Source organism: Hemitrygon akajei, chromosome 7 (genome assembly GCF_048418815.1).
Source record: "Hemitrygon akajei chromosome 7, sHemAka1.3, whole genome shotgun sequence".
Taxonomy (NCBI): domain Eukaryota; kingdom Metazoa; phylum Chordata; class Chondrichthyes; order Myliobatiformes; family Dasyatidae; genus Hemitrygon; species Hemitrygon akajei.
In genome coordinates, this window is record NC_133130.1 from 157,949,980 (window position 1) to 157,965,276 (window position 15,297).

At 45.7% G+C, this 15,297-nt stretch overlaps 1 protein-coding gene across 2 annotated transcripts in view; it reads left to right on the top strand.

Annotated features, from left to right (window-relative positions):
• The first annotated feature begins 4,548 nt into the window (after window positions 1-4,548).
• Window positions 4,549-15,297, top strand: part of col5a1 (procollagen, type V, alpha 1) — a 298,663-nt gene continuing 287,914 nt past the window's right edge. The window contains exon 1 of one of the 2 annotated variants that reach the window (XM_073052280.1): window positions 4,549-4,930. In XM_073052280.1, the coding sequence (XP_072908381.1) occupies window positions 4,831-4,930 (100 nt within the window). In that variant the 5' untranslated portion in view covers window positions 4,549-4,830. The remainder of the gene's footprint in view (window positions 4,931-15,297) is intronic. The other variant, XM_073052279.1, reaches the window with a different exon arrangement.

Below are 15,297 nucleotides of genomic sequence, written 5' to 3' on the forward strand. Positions count from 1 at the left end.
GGGTGTATTCCCATCTACATGTTTCCCTTGTCCTTCCTGCTGGTTGAATTTGGCAGCTCAGGTAAACAGCCCAATCAAGTAACTACAATGCATTTTGTAGATGATACTCACTGTGATCATTGTGTCCTGATGACAGAGGAAATTAATGAGATACCAATAAAAAGGGCCATTTGTATGTTGCTGAACTTCTTGAGGCTTCATGAACTGTAGTATTCCAGGTTTTCCATAGAATTCCTGACTTGTATCCTGTAGATTGGAGAAAGGCTTTGTGGCATCAAGGTTTGATAACCCTCTGATATGCTTTTGTGGCCCTGGTATTTATGTGGTCAAATCCATTGTATTTCTAGCTAATAATTATCTCCAGGATGTTTATTTTAGTAACCATTAATGAGTCTGACTTTCCTATTGCTTGCCGCTTTCTAATCTACAAGCATCTTATAGATATTTATTGCTCCAATACTGACTTCTTAATGAGCATAATTATTTTCATTGTTGCAGCATTCCTAGTCATGACTTTAACTTTGAAATTCCCATGCATCTCTTCACTATTTCTCTCTCTCTCAATCACCCTCCCTCAATCCCTCTCTCTTACTCACTCCATGTTACCTTTTGCTCAGTATTGCCCCCTTTGAAAGGGCTTGAAGTATTTCACTGTTTGAAAGCAGCATTGTAAAAGGTATTCACCAATGCAATGCAAGCATTCATCTCTTTGTTCCAGGCCTTTTCTCCTCGGCAGACTTCTTCCGCTCAAGCTGTGTACCTTTTTCCCCGGCAGTCATCAGAAAATAACTGTCATCTACCAATCGTGTGTGAAGTTGCTTTGGAGAGTTGGAGTGTGGATGAAGGGAGGAGAGATTTTACTGTTTTGGATTTAGCTGCTGAAATGTAGATACCTGATAGTGACCTCTATCACCAAACCACACTGCAGAGCGCTAGTTGTACAGATATCAGTTGAAGATCATGCTGATGTACAGAGAAAAGAGCGGGCTGATGTGCAGCTATACTCAAGATGTATTTATTTGCTTGTACTTGGTGAAATCATGGGTTTTCTTTGGCTGTTGATGGCCAGTATTGAGGATGAAGTTTGGACCATTTTGTCAGCTCCCCAAAGGCAGAAGAGCAAGTGCAATTAATAGAGTACAGAGCTGGGAGTCTGCTCCACCTTAAGAAACACAAAGACAATATTCATGAAAGACTGAGAGTAAAGATAATATAGAAACAGAAAGACAATAGGAAATAAAGAGGAAAAGAGATGAACTGGCAGAAAGACACAAATATAGACAAGTGGAGAAAGCTGAGGCTTCATAAGGCATTAGACAGATCACACGGAGCAGTTTTGGACCCCTTATCTAAGAAAGGTTGTGCTGACATTGGAGAGGGTCCCATGGAGGATCACAAGAATGATCCTGGAATTTAACGATTTAACATATATCCTGATGGCTCTGGGCCTTTTCTTCAACTGAGTTTAGAAGAATGAGGGCGGAATCTCATTGAAACCTACTGAACATTGAAAGGCCTCGAGAGAGAGTGGGCATGAAGAGGATGTTTCCTATGATGGAGGAGTCTAGGACCAGAGGGGACAGTCTTGGATTAGAAGGATGTCCCTTTAGATCAAAGATGAGGAGAAATTTGTGCAGACAGAAGTTGGTGAATCTGTGGAATTCATTGCCATGGATACCTGTGGAGGCCAAATCATCAGGTTTATTTAAAGTGGAGATTGGTTGATTCTTGATTAGTGAGAGCATCAAAAGTTACAGGGAGAAGGCAGGAGAATGGCTTTGAGAGGGAAAATAAATTAGTCATGATAGAATGGCAAAACATACCCAATGGGCTGAATGGCCTAAACTGCTCCTATAATCTTATGGTATGAGTAGGACTCGATAGCTCAAGTGCTCTTGATACCCTGGAGTGTGTTCTTGGGACCCTGTCATTGTGTTCTGGTTTTGAATCTGTGACTTAAGAACGTATGATGTAGGACCATATCTAGGCCATTTGTAATGGGATATGTCAGACCCTCTATGACTGATTTTGTTCAGCTCTTAGATAATGGATTATGTTTCAAGACCCTGTTTCTGAATAGTATCTGAGGGACCTTTTTGTTGGATCCTTGTATGTGGTATCGTGAGGTTGAGATATGTTAGGGAACTGGTGGTGAATTTGTCTTTTGAGCCCTGTGGTTGAGATGTGTTTTGGGATGCTGTATTTAGGACCTGATTATTGATGTGTCTTTGAGGTTGTGTGGTTGATTTACTTTTGGGACAACGTAGTACAGGTTATGTTAAAGATCCAGTGGTTGGGGTTGCGCCCGGGACCCAATGGTTGGTTTTTATATTTGCGATAGGATGTGTCGTATGATACACCATGGCTGAATGGTTGATTTTAATTTGGAAACCTGTGGTACGGGCTGTGTTGTATTTGGGTCACTCTTCTCCAAGGATCCTCACCTTGTCATGGTGGAGAAGCTTGTATGTTCCTGAGATCCAGCGAGCTTAGTTCCTGGTAGGGTTAACCATGGCTGTAAGGTCAGAGAGGAGAGCAAAGAACAATCCAACCAAGACCTCAATAGCGGAGCTGGCAGAAGGTGATGGTAAATCTGTGGAATTTGTTGTCACGAGCAGCTGTGGAGACCAAGGCACTGGGTGTATTTAAGGCAGAGGTAGATAGGATTTTGATTAGCCAGGGCATCAAAGCACATGGGGTGAAGGCAGGGGAGTGGGATGACCCAAAGTATTGGATCAGCCCATGATTGAATGGTGGAGCAGACTTGATGGGCCGAATGGCCTCCTTCTGCCCCTATGCCTTATGGTCTCGTGGACACATCACAACAGCAGTGAAGGTGGACGAAGGCTGCAGCTGCGGATACTCCCCAGTTGTCTTGCATCTTGTCTGCTCCGCACATTAAACCAAGTCACGCGTTCTCTATTAAGGGAATAACCCCACAGAAGAACATCATACTTGACTTGAGTGATGCACTGCTACTGCTGTTTGGGGTACTTTAGAGACACATTGATTGGGTTGGGTTGAGAACTGAATAGCTGATTTTTCTTCGTGCGCCTGTGAGTGTGTTTGGGTTTCAGTTACTTTGGCACCTGGTGGTGAGATTATGCTTAAAAATACTACGGTTGTGTTTGTTTTTGGACACCCATGTTTCCCAAAACACAACCTGACCTTTGCTTTTGAGATTGTGTAATTGATTTGTGTTTGGGACACAGTATTTGGAACAGCGTGGTTAGGCTGTGTTTGGAATACTGTGCTTCATTTGAGTTTGGGACCCAGTTTTTTGGTAATTCGTAGGGGGCCAGGTGTTCGATTGCCTTTGGCACCCAATAGGAAGATAATCTTTGATGACACAGGAACACTCTAAGTTTCCCAAACATAATACCACCCTTGCCTTGTGGTGCCATTACGTTTCAAGTCCTGAGGCCAGTGGGCTGTACTTGTCCCACCCCAACTTCAAGGGTAGAAGTTCCCCTGTCCCATGTCAGGGACTCCATACCCATGTGTTATATTTGGGACCCAAGTGTGTCAGATCCCATTGTCAAGGCTGTTTTGGGACTCCCATGTTTGATATGCATTTGGATCCCAATTCACAATAGGATCGGGACCTGGTCTTCGAGCTATGTTTTGAAGCCCCATGCTTGATTAGTTTTGGGGAGCCTGTGACTGGCTGTGTAGTGGAATCCCCGCTGAGATCAGTGGTGAAACAGATGGGTGGCTTAATGTTCCTGGGCATCAACACCTCGGAGGATCAGCGCTGAACCCAACACAATGATACAATTGTATAGAAGGCACACCAGCAGTTACGCTTCGCTACAGATTTGAGGAGATTTGGTCTATCACCCAAGACTAGAACATTTCTAGAGGTGCAGGGTGGACAGTATTCTGGTTGTGCCAGAGCCTAGTTTGGAGGTACCAATGCACAGGATGGAAAGAGGGTTCTAGACCCAGCCAGCTTCATCACTGGCACAAGTCTACCAACATCAAGGGACCCTTCAAATGGCAGCACCTCGAGAAGGTGGCATCGATCATTAAGGACCTCACCGTCCACGATGCCCCTCTTCTCATTGCTGCCATCAGGGAGGAGATACAGAAGCCTGAAGACCCACGTTCAGAGACAGCTTCTTACCCCCGTTAGATTTCTGAATTGCCCGCGACTCCTTATTCTCACTATCGATTGCAACTTTCAGTAATTTTTATGCCTTGCACTGTACTGCTGCCTCAAATAAAATGACAAATTTCACAGCTTATGTCATTGTAATAAGCCTGATTCCGATCCTGAATTCGAGTTAGGAATTCCTTGATTTAGCTGAATTAACCCGGCAGCTTGCTGCAAAGTTTAAAGTTGCCGCTTCAAACTTGACTCCGGTTGGATCAGAGGGATGAAACAAAGTCTGAAGTTGGAGTCATCTGTTCTGTATCTGTTGTAAAGCCGTCCCCCCGTGCCCAATAAGTGGAGGGGCTGTTTTCTGGGCGGTGTCAGTCCATTGAGTGGGCAGTGAGTGAGGGAGGGGGGGGTTGGGGTGGTTCGGGTGGGGAGGGAGGGGGGAAGCGTTCCCTACCCGCCACATCTCTTTTTGTTGAATTTTTTTTTGCAGAATTGTTCGGCTCCAGGAAACGGTGTGAAGAGGATCAAGGGTTCTGTCAGTCCCGGGAAGGCAGATTGCTGAGAGAAGGGAGAGGCAGCGAGACCTGGGGCTGAGACACCATAAGATAAAAGAAGCAAAATTTGTTATGGCTTCATAGATTTGACCCATCATTGAATTTGACGATTCCCAATTTTGCAATTTCTTGTTTCTTTTGGAACTCAGCCGTTGCCGGGAGCTGCTCAGGATGGGTGATCGGAGTCGGTGGAGATGGAAGAGGAGATATTGGGACTCTATTCTAACACTGCAAATTGCTATCCTTTTTTTAACAACTTGCGCCAGTGCAGGTAAGCGTTGGTCTCTCCGGAAAGTTAGGGCTTTCAGTCTCAGACCGAGCTGCGGGGTGAGTGGGGGGCGGTAGCACTGGGGGAACAGCAAACGTTGTGTTAAAGGAACAGCTTTTTATTCGCAAAACGGCGCCATGCACCGGGAGTTTGAGACTGACACTGTTGTGTGCTACATTTTCTCTCTCCTCCCTCCGCCGAGCTCCCGAAACGGGAAAACATGACTTTGTTTAAAGTGAGCGCATTCCTTTCTGAAAAGGGCAGGGGTGTCGGATTCCCCGGGGTCCTACTGACAGACAAACCCTCCCCGCCTACGCCCGTCACCGTTGCACATAGAACTTTTCCGCACTTTGTATAGATAAAAGAAGAAATTAGAAGACTTTTGACTTGGGCAGTTTGAGCGACGCGCTTCCGGGGAGAGAGAAAAGATTCAAACGGCCCCAACACTTCTGGCGTGCGGCAGCGAACTGCTTGAGGTTTTTTTCCCCGCAGAAGTTCGCTCCACCTAGTGTCAGCCCCCGCTCCCTCCATCTTTGAATGAATTCATGAGCAGCTTCCAAACCCGATCCCATCCTGCGACTCCACATGTTGGGTGGGATTTTCTGGGGTCTGTTAACCTTTTTGGGGTGAGGGGGAGCCCGGAAGTGTTTCAAAGAGCCAAGCTTAGTGTAAGTGAACTCCGAATGCCGGAGCGCTCCGGGGAATACCGAACTGAGGGCTTGCTGGTCCTTTTGATTTGAGTTACTTGGCCTTCCTGGATCAGTGCTGCTGCACAACTGAAGTGACTTATTTCTGTCAGCGAGGTGCCGAGCTGGTTTTGTCCCGTGGGGTGGATAACGCGTGGGGGTTGGGGATGAAAAGAATTCTTCCACAGCGGGTCGCTGGTTGCGGCCGTCTCGTTGATTCAAACTTTCTTGAACTTTTTAAAATTGTAGTTGTGGATTTTGTGGCTGAGACCCAGTCTTAAATAAACTAAATTGTCAGAAATCCCGATTCTCATTAGCACAAAGCGATGCCATAAGACATTGGAGTGGAATTGGACCATTCGGCCCATCGAGTCTGCTCCGCCATTCCACCATGGCTGATTTATTATCCCTCCTAACCCCGTTCTCCTGCCTTCTCCCTGTAACCTTTGATGCCCTGATTAGTCAAGAACCTTGCAGCCTTCGCTTCAAGTATACACGATGTCATGAGAAAGGTGCTTGTTGTGCAACAGGGTTGTATCGTGGGGGTGGGGGGCAGTAGCTTCCTCGTACTGCTCTGCGTTCCACTCCCCAGTAACGTGGAGTTGTCGGGTTCGTGAAGTGATCGTCCCCTCCGTGGACTACTGGCACTGTTCTGAGAAACTGGTCCTGCTGCAGAGCCTTGCTGGCTGGTGACGTCACCCTCCCCCCCCCCCCCCCAGCTTCCGAGTGATGGACCCCCATCCCTCTCCGATGCAGATGCACAGTTCCACAAAATCCTTCCTCCAGCAACTGCTCTGTGCCGGAACTGAAAAGGGTTAATATGGAGCTGGTGGACACCGTCCATGTGCATTTGAAGCGGTGCCATTGCAAATGAAAGAGTGGGAATGAGTGATGAGGGAAACAGGTCGGCCAACATGGACAATGAGAGTGAGAGGTTGAGCTTGCTTGTGGAGGAGTGAAGTGTTCGTGCACAGAAAGTGGACGTGAAAGGGTTAAACAGCACTGGTGGGAATGAAAGGATGAACTGTGGGCTGTCAGAAAATAGGAGTCAAAGATATACAGAAGGAGTGAAGGGGTTAATTTGTGTGGTGGAAGTGAAAGGGTTACATTTTTTGGTGCCAGGAGTGGAGGGGTTAATCTCCTGATGGCAGGGCTGACAGCTGGACATCTTACTGATGTCAAAGCTCCAGGGTTGGGATTTCAAGTCTCTCCCTCCAGTAGCCAGTGAGTACCAGTAATCGTTAATCAATAGGGAAGAATTTAACCTGATCGTCTGTATCCCGAAGCTGGATGCTGTACCCTGTATGGTCAAAGCTGGAAACTGAACAGACCCAGCCTAAAATCAGTGTGTAATCCATCTCCAAATTAGGGAGATGGTGGTGTAATTTAACTTTGGGAATCTGAGCCTGATGCACAGAATTGTGAACAGAAAACCCTGAAAATGCCTTCTCAGCTTGCACCATAATCTCTGGTATTCTTCCCCAAGGCCCTATCCAGAGTCTCATCCGATTTCTGTGCTGTCACTCAACTAATTTGCTGTCATCAGCTCAGATTTCTAGGGCTGGAAATAATTCTGACAAACATTAGCAAGCAATTCATTATCTAAAGCAATGCACACAAAATGCTGGAGGAACTCGGCAGGTCAGGCAGCATCTATGGAAATAAGTAAAACAGTTGATGTTTCGGGCCGAGACCCTTCTTCAGGGCTGAGAAGGAAGTGGGAAGGCACCGGAATTTATTATCCAGCATGGTATTCCAGTGGGAACCAACACAACAACCCTCTGGCATAAGCATTCCTTCAGGATCGAGGAAGCAAAAGAGTGGCTGGGATCTAGCTGGAGTCAAAGCCGGGACTTGCAGTGTTGAGTCAGATAAGATGTTATGTCACTACTGTACAGGGAGAATCTGACTGTGTGTGAAACAAGTCTGAGAGGTCCTGAAGCAGTGCTCATTTCCAACCACTGACATAGAAAACCTACAGCACAATACAGGCCCTTTGGCCCACAAAGCTGTGCCAAACATGTCCCTACCTTAAAAATTACTAGGCTTACCCATAGCCCTCTATTTTTCTAAGCTCCATGTACCTATCCAAAAGTCTCTTAAAAGACCCTATCGTTTCTGCCTCCACCACCATCGCCGGCAGCCCAATTCCACACACTCACCACTCTCTGTGTAAAAAAAACTTACCCCGACATCTCCTCTGTACCTACTCCCCAGCTCCTTAAAACTATGTCCTCTTGTGGCAACCATTTCAGCACTGGGAAGAAGCCTCTGACTATCCACACAATCAATGACACTCATCATCTTAATCAAACTATCTGCTTGCAGTGTCTCACCTTTGTTTTCCAAAAGGATAGGACTGTTCACACCAGGCTCTTATGCTTGTCCGTTTAGTGTAGCCAGAGATCCTCTTTGATAGGTTTTCATCCTGACTGTAACCTGTAGAGTTTCCCCCTGAGGATCTATCCAAGCCCCTTCATATATCTCTTCACTCTGCTGTCCCTTGGCCAAATGCTGGCCCTGAATGAGCAGGAAGTTCCTCCTATTAAATATTGAGAGAACTGTCTTCCCTCCTTGTCTAGGAGAGCCATGCTATTTGTACCCTTGACATTCTACTTTATGCAGTGCTGCATTGTTTCCATCACCAGAGCTGCCTATTTCCTCTTCCACAATATCACCTGGATCCACACAGCCCCATCTTAACTGCCATCAAAATGGATAACTCGACTTTCATACCTCTGAACTTGAGTCTACAATGGTGTCGGCTAGTCGCCTTCTCAAGTTTGTTCCCCGATCACAGTGATCACGGCTGATCGTCAAGTTTATTTCCCTTATGACCTACCGTAGGAGCAGAATTAGGCCATTTGGCCCATCAACTGCTCCACCATCATGGCTGATTTGCTATCCCTCTCAACTCCACTTTGCTGCCCTCTTCCCATAACCTTTGACACCCTTACTAGTCAAGAACCTATTCACCTCCCACTCACCCTCCCTATAGCCCTTGATTTCCTTAGTGCCTAAAATCTATTGTCATCATCTGTGGGTTACTCAATACCAGGACAGAGTATTCTGCTTCTGAAAGAAGGAATTTCTCCCCCTTTTAGTCCTAAAAAAATTCTTGGAGTCTAAATCTTTTTGACTTCATGTTATAGGCTTCTTTTTTCCTCAGGGGCCAGACTCTCAGCACCTGCATGTTAATTCCTCTCATTTCATTCTTTGAAAATACCGGGAATTAATGCCAATGCCACTTAACATCACTTCAATAAATAAGCTTCAGAATCCAGCCATGAATTTAATGAAGTTTTGCTGCACCCACTCTGAAGGGAGCGTACGCTTTCATGGTCAAGGTGATCAAATTTCCATGCATTCATTCCAATCAGGCGTCCATCTTAGACCTGTAAACCTACAAGAGGACTGGCCTCTTTGAGTCCTGTGTTCTTTTATGGTATCTTTCTGCAGCCTTTCAGATGGAAATCTTTGACTAAATTGGTCCATTCAGGTTTCTGCCTGCATTGCTCTAAAATGGCCCTGATCAAAGTTACTAATCAAACCCTGTGTGATTGTGACAAAGGCAATCTGTTCCTCTTGTCCCTCTTGAACTTTCAATGACCTTTGACTGCACCCTGCATCTCTTCCTGATTATCTAGCCAAAATGCAACTGGACTTGCCTGATTCCGTTTTTTTTAATCAGTTGCAGCCAAAACAGCGGCTGCCGTCCCATGGCTGCACCATTACTCCCAAGGTCTCCCAAGATTCCTTCTTCCAAATTATCGTTTCATATTGCGGCCATTTGGGTAAATCCTCTCAGGCTCACAGGTTCATTGTCATTACGAATACTGACGACACCTGGCTTTACCTCCTCGCCAACTGTTTTGACCCCTCTCCCGTCCTCAGGTTCTTTTGCCTGACATCCAGCATTGGGGGAATGGAAGACCATAACGCCATCGGCAACAGGTCCTCCAATCTACATCCCCAAACTTGTTTCACAATCCACGTGATTATGAATGATCTCAAATCCACCCCCAATTCCAACTCCCCACATTCCTTTACTCCCTTAACGTCTAAAATCTATTGCCCCAATATCCGTCAGTGCGCGGACACAAAGACCACAGATACAGGTATCTGGACTAATAAACAGATACAGGGTTTTGACCCAAAACATGGACATTTCATTTCCTGCCACAGACGCTGCTTGACTCACTCAGTTCCGTAGTTTGTTACTGGTGCGTAACGCGAAAGACCTCCTGAGCCTCGACTGATGAGCGTCCAGACCAGATGACCAGGCTGTAGCTCTGTGAGTGGCAGAACAGACTGCCACGGCATAGAAAATGGGGAAATACTCAGCAGGTCAGGCAGCATCCGCAGATGGAGAAGCAGCAGTAATATTTTGTGTTGATGCTCAATGTATAATAGGCCTGATTTCCTAGCCCTAACTCTGTAACACAGGTCTGAATGTAACAATATTTGCACTGAGGGAATCCCTGACATGTTAACTGTCCATTTCCCTCTGCAGATGAATTTCTTCAGTAGGTTGTGCTTCAGATTCCAACTATGACAGTCTCTTGTGTACTCATGGTTTTTTAAAGCCTTAAGTCTTTGCTATCGATTTAATGCTCCCCAGCCTCTTCAGTTCACATTAGATGAGTCCACTTCCCAAAGCTTTCCTCTGGTTTGATAACTGTGAAACACATTTTAAGGGTCTGCTGGAACGCATCTGCCAACATTTCCATCAAGCAGCCGTGCTTGGGCACTGCAGCATGAGCTCAGGGTAAAACAGTGGGACCGCTTCATCGAGCATCTTTGCAACATCTGTCACAAGCTGGGCGTCCCGGCGGCCAGACATTTTAATTCCAAATCCCATTCCCATTCTGACCTGTCAATCCATGGCCTCCTTTTTTGCCAAGATGAGGCCACCCTCGGAGTGAAAGGGCAACATCTTGTATTCCATCTGCGTAGCATCCAACCTGATGGCATGAGTATTGATTTCTCCTTCTGATAAACAAATTCCCCCCCTTCCTTTATTCCCCACTGGGACACTTTACTTTGTCTCTCCAGGCTATTCTCCCTGGGTCCCCTCCTCCTTCCCTTTCTCTTATAGTCCACTCTCCTTTCCTATAAGATATTTTTCTTCTCCAGAAAAATTTCCCTCCCCCGAAGTTTTTATTCTGCCGCCTACCCCTTCGTTTTCAGTGCTGGAGAAGGGTCTCGGCCCAAAACGTGAACTGCCTATCCATTTCCATAGACGCTGCCTGACCTGCTGAGTTCCTCCAGCATTTTGTGTGTGTGTTCTCTGGATTTCCAGCATCTGCAGACTTTCTAGTGTCTGAGTGTTTCATTACCAGTTTAATGTACAACAGATTGGTGCAACATAACCACTGCTCGATGATTTATACTTTGCTGTCGATGAAGGAGGAGAAGGCCGTTCAGCCCTTCAAGCCTGTTCTGCCATTCAGTATGATCATGGCCGACCCTCTGCCTCTAGTTCTCATTCCACTTTAGCGGCTTCCCTTGCATACCATGTAATTGTCTTTGTTTCATCTCACCACCCCAGTATGGTAGCTAGATTATAGTGCAGCAGGATAGTGTGGACTCAACAGAAACAGCAATAGGAGCGGCCCAACTCAGTCATAACCATTCCAAAAAATGTTTTTCCCTCTCTTCCAGTTCTGACAAAGACTCTTCAACCTGAAATATTACCTCCGTTTTCTCTTTCCGCAGATGCCGCCTGAATGTTTTAATCGTTTCATGCCTTTATTTCTGTGCTGTATAACTGGGCTGTGTGCCCCAGCAATTGCTCAGTATGAGGCAGAATTGAGCATGTCGCTACTGATTACAGGCTGAGGACCGCAGGGCTAAGCTAGTGTAGAATGTGACTGAAGGTCCAAGCACTGCCTCGACGCAAAGTGAGACAGTGACTAATCACAGACCAATGTAGGAAAAAATTCCGTGACCAAGCATTGACTCAGAGTAATGCCCCAAAACCAGCTGAATATATAACAGGAATGTGTTGTATTGTACTGGAGTAATGCATAATCAGAATCCTAGCACTAGCTGTGTGTAAGAATACATTAAATGTCCATTATTTTGTGTGTAATAAAGCAACACAATGACACAATGTCCCATTGTGTGCAGTAAGGCTCTGTGTCCCAGTACTGCCACAGTGTACAAGGATTTTCAAGGATGCCACAGATTTACAAGGATGTTGCCTGGATTGGGGAACATGCCTTATGAGAATAGATTGAGTGAACTCGGCCTGTGGAGTGATGGAGGATGAGAGGTGGACCAGATAGAGGTGTACAAGATGATGAGAGGCATTGATCGTGTGGATAGCCAGAGGCTTTTTCCCAGGGCTGAAATGGCTAACTTGAGCAGGCATAGTCTTAAAGAGCTTGGAAGTAGGTACAAGGGGGATGTCAGAAGAAAGTTTTTCACACAGGGAGTGGTGGGTGTGTGGAATGCACTGCCAGTGACAGTGGTGGAGGCGGATACAGTAAGCTCTTTTAAGAAACTCTTAGATAGGTGCATGGAGCTTAGAAAAACAGAGGGCTATTCAGGAGGGAAACCTTAGGCAGTTTCTGGAGTAGGTTACTTGGTTGGCACAACATTGTGGGCCGAAGGGCCTGTAACGTGCTGTATTGTTCTATGTTCTATGTATAACATGGGGTGTGTAAATACTGTGATACAATTAGTAGAGACCCAGGTACAGCCATGAGTTTGGATGCCCTCTGTGAGGAGTTTGCGTGTTCTCGCTGTGGTAATGTGCATCTCCCCTTGGCTCCCTGCTTTCCTTCCACACCCCAAAGATCACTGTAAATTGCTGTCTAGTATAGTTGATGCAAAGGATTGTCAGTACCTGTTTTTGTCCTTTATCTCTCCATGGCTCTTCGAATGAGTGTCCCGCTCCTCCCCACTACTGATTCTTACATGTTGCAGAGAATGAGACCATTCAGCCCATTGAATCCATGCCAGCTCTCGGATCAGGCTCTCACCTACTTCCACATAAAGGGTAGTATTGCAGTAGCCAATGAACCTATCAGTTTGTGGGATGTGGGAGGAAACTGGAGCTGTGGGGATAGTGGACACATGGAAGAAATGCAAACACTGTGCAGTTAGCGTCAGAGGACACAGTGCTAGGTGCTGGGTTAACAAAGCTGTGAGGAAGCACGGTTCCATGACTTTTACCTGAAATTGAAATTGAAATATCTTTATTGTCATTGCATAGTACAATCTGTCATGCACCAATACAGCGAAAATGAGTTTGCAACTCTCGTACTCAATGCTATAAAACAACAAAATAAATAAACAATAAATAAAATCAAGTAACCAGCCAGTACAGCAATGTCCAGCAGTACAAAAGCACAACTCAGATGCATGACAGCCATAAAACCAGTATTAAAAGTAGCAATGTAACAAATTTATGGATGATGCTTGATCAATTGGTTCAGAGCAATTATAGCTCTGGGGGAAAAAGCTATTTTTCAGTCTGGAAGTGCAGGCATAGAAAATTTTGTAAGTCTGCCAGATGGAAGAAGTTCAAACAGATGATTGCATGGGTGTGTATTGTCCTTACAGATGCTTGTAGCTTTCCTTAGGCAGCGTGAGCTGTAGGTGTCCTCCAGGGCTGGGAGCTGTCTCCCGATGATCTTCTGTGCGCTGGAGACGATCCACTGAAGTGCTTTCCTATCAGCTGCTGTACAGCTGAGATACCACACAGAGATGCAGTATGTTAAGATGCTCTCTGTGGTGCAGCGGTAAAGGGTCACCAGCATCTGTTCAGGTAGACCAGCTTTCTGCAGCGTTCTGGGGAAAAACAAGCATTGCTATGCTTTCTTAACTATTGTTGTGGTGTTAGTGGACCATGTAAGGTCTTCTGAGATGTGTATTCCCAGAAACCTGAAACTGGACACTCTCTCCACTATGTCTCCATTAATGTAGACCGGAGTGTACTCGTCATCCCGTGACTTTCCAAAGTTGATAATCTAGGCTTCATATGGAGCCAGTGATCATTAATGGAGAATGTGTGGAGCAGGTTAAGACCTACAAGTATCTGGGAGTACAGTTAGACGAGAAGCTAGACTGGACTGCCAACACAGATGCCTTGTGCAGGAAGGCACAGAGTCGACTGTACTTCCTTAGAAGGTTGGCGTCATTCAATGTCTGTAGTGAGATGCTGAAGATGTTCTATAGGTCAGTTGTGGAGAGCGCCCTCTTCTTTGTGGTGGCGTGTTGGGGAGGAAGCATTAAGAAGAGGGACGCCTCACGTCTTAATAAGCTGGTAAGGAAGGCGGGCTCTGTCGTGGGCAAAGTACTGGAGAGTTTAACATCGGTAGCTGAGCGAAGGGCGCTGAGTAGGCTACGGTCAATTATGGAAAACTCTGAACATCCTCTACATAGCACCATCCAGAGACAGAGAAGCAGTTTCAGCGACAGGTTACTATCGATGCAATGCTCCTCAGACAGGATGAAGAGGTCAATACTCCCCAATGCCATTAGGCTTTACAATTCAACCGCCAGGACTTAAGAACTTTTTAAAAGCTATTATTAATGCTTTTTGAGATAGTGATTTAGATGCATATCATATTTTTTTACTGAGTTAAGTATTGTATGTAATTAGTTTTGCTACAACAAGTGTATGGGACATTGGAAAAAAAGTTGAATTTCCCCATGGGGATGAATAAAGTATCTATCTATCTATCTATCTATCTAGCTCCTTGGTCTTTGCTGTATTAAGAGACAGGTTGTCGAACACTATTTTAGTGTTCATGAAGTTCATGAAGGAGGAGATGGCCTACTCTGCCATTCAATATGATCATGGCTGACCCTCTATCATAATGCCATTTTCCTGTTCTCTTCCCATTGTCCTAGATGTCCTTTGCACTTAGAAATTTATCTACTCCATCTGGAATATGTTTGGTGACCAGGTATTCAAAACCTTCTGTTAAAGAATTCCAAAGGTTCCTTATCTTCTGTGAGTAGAAATTCCTCATCACTTGCCTTGCCCTGTATCCTGAGATAGTGACTCCTGGTCCTAAACAACTACTCCCTCCCCCATCCACACCCACCACAGCCAGGGAAAACATCTTCCCTCTATCCAGCCCATCAAGTCCACAGAGTTTTGTATGTTTCAATGAGCACTCCTTTCATTGTTCTAAGCTCTAACGCGTACAGGCGGAGTTTACCCAGTCTATTCTGTCAGGAATTAGCTGCCATCCATGGCAGGTGCACCTAGTACTCCGTATGTGTTCTCAGCAAGACCCTGTGTAACTGTAGTAAGATATTCTTGCTCTTGTACTCACCAATGGAAAGGAAACAGCAATGTCCAGGACTGGAAAAGGCTACAGGAAATGGTTGTTACAGTCCAGTCCATCATAGCCACAGTCCTCCCTACTAATGAGTACTGTCATACATGGGCATCATCCATCATCAAAGACCCCCGCCATCTAGATCATGCCCTCTTCTAGCTACTGCCATTGGGCAGTGGTACAGAAACCTTCAGACCACACCACCAGGTTCAGGAACAGTTATTACCCTACAACCATCAGGCTGCTAAACTGCCATGGATAACTTCATCCTCCAAAACTCTGAATGGATTCTACCACCTCCAGACTCACTGTCAAGGACTCTTTACAACTCATGTTCTCAGTTTTATTTTTGTTTGTATAGTTTGTCTTCTTTTGTATACTG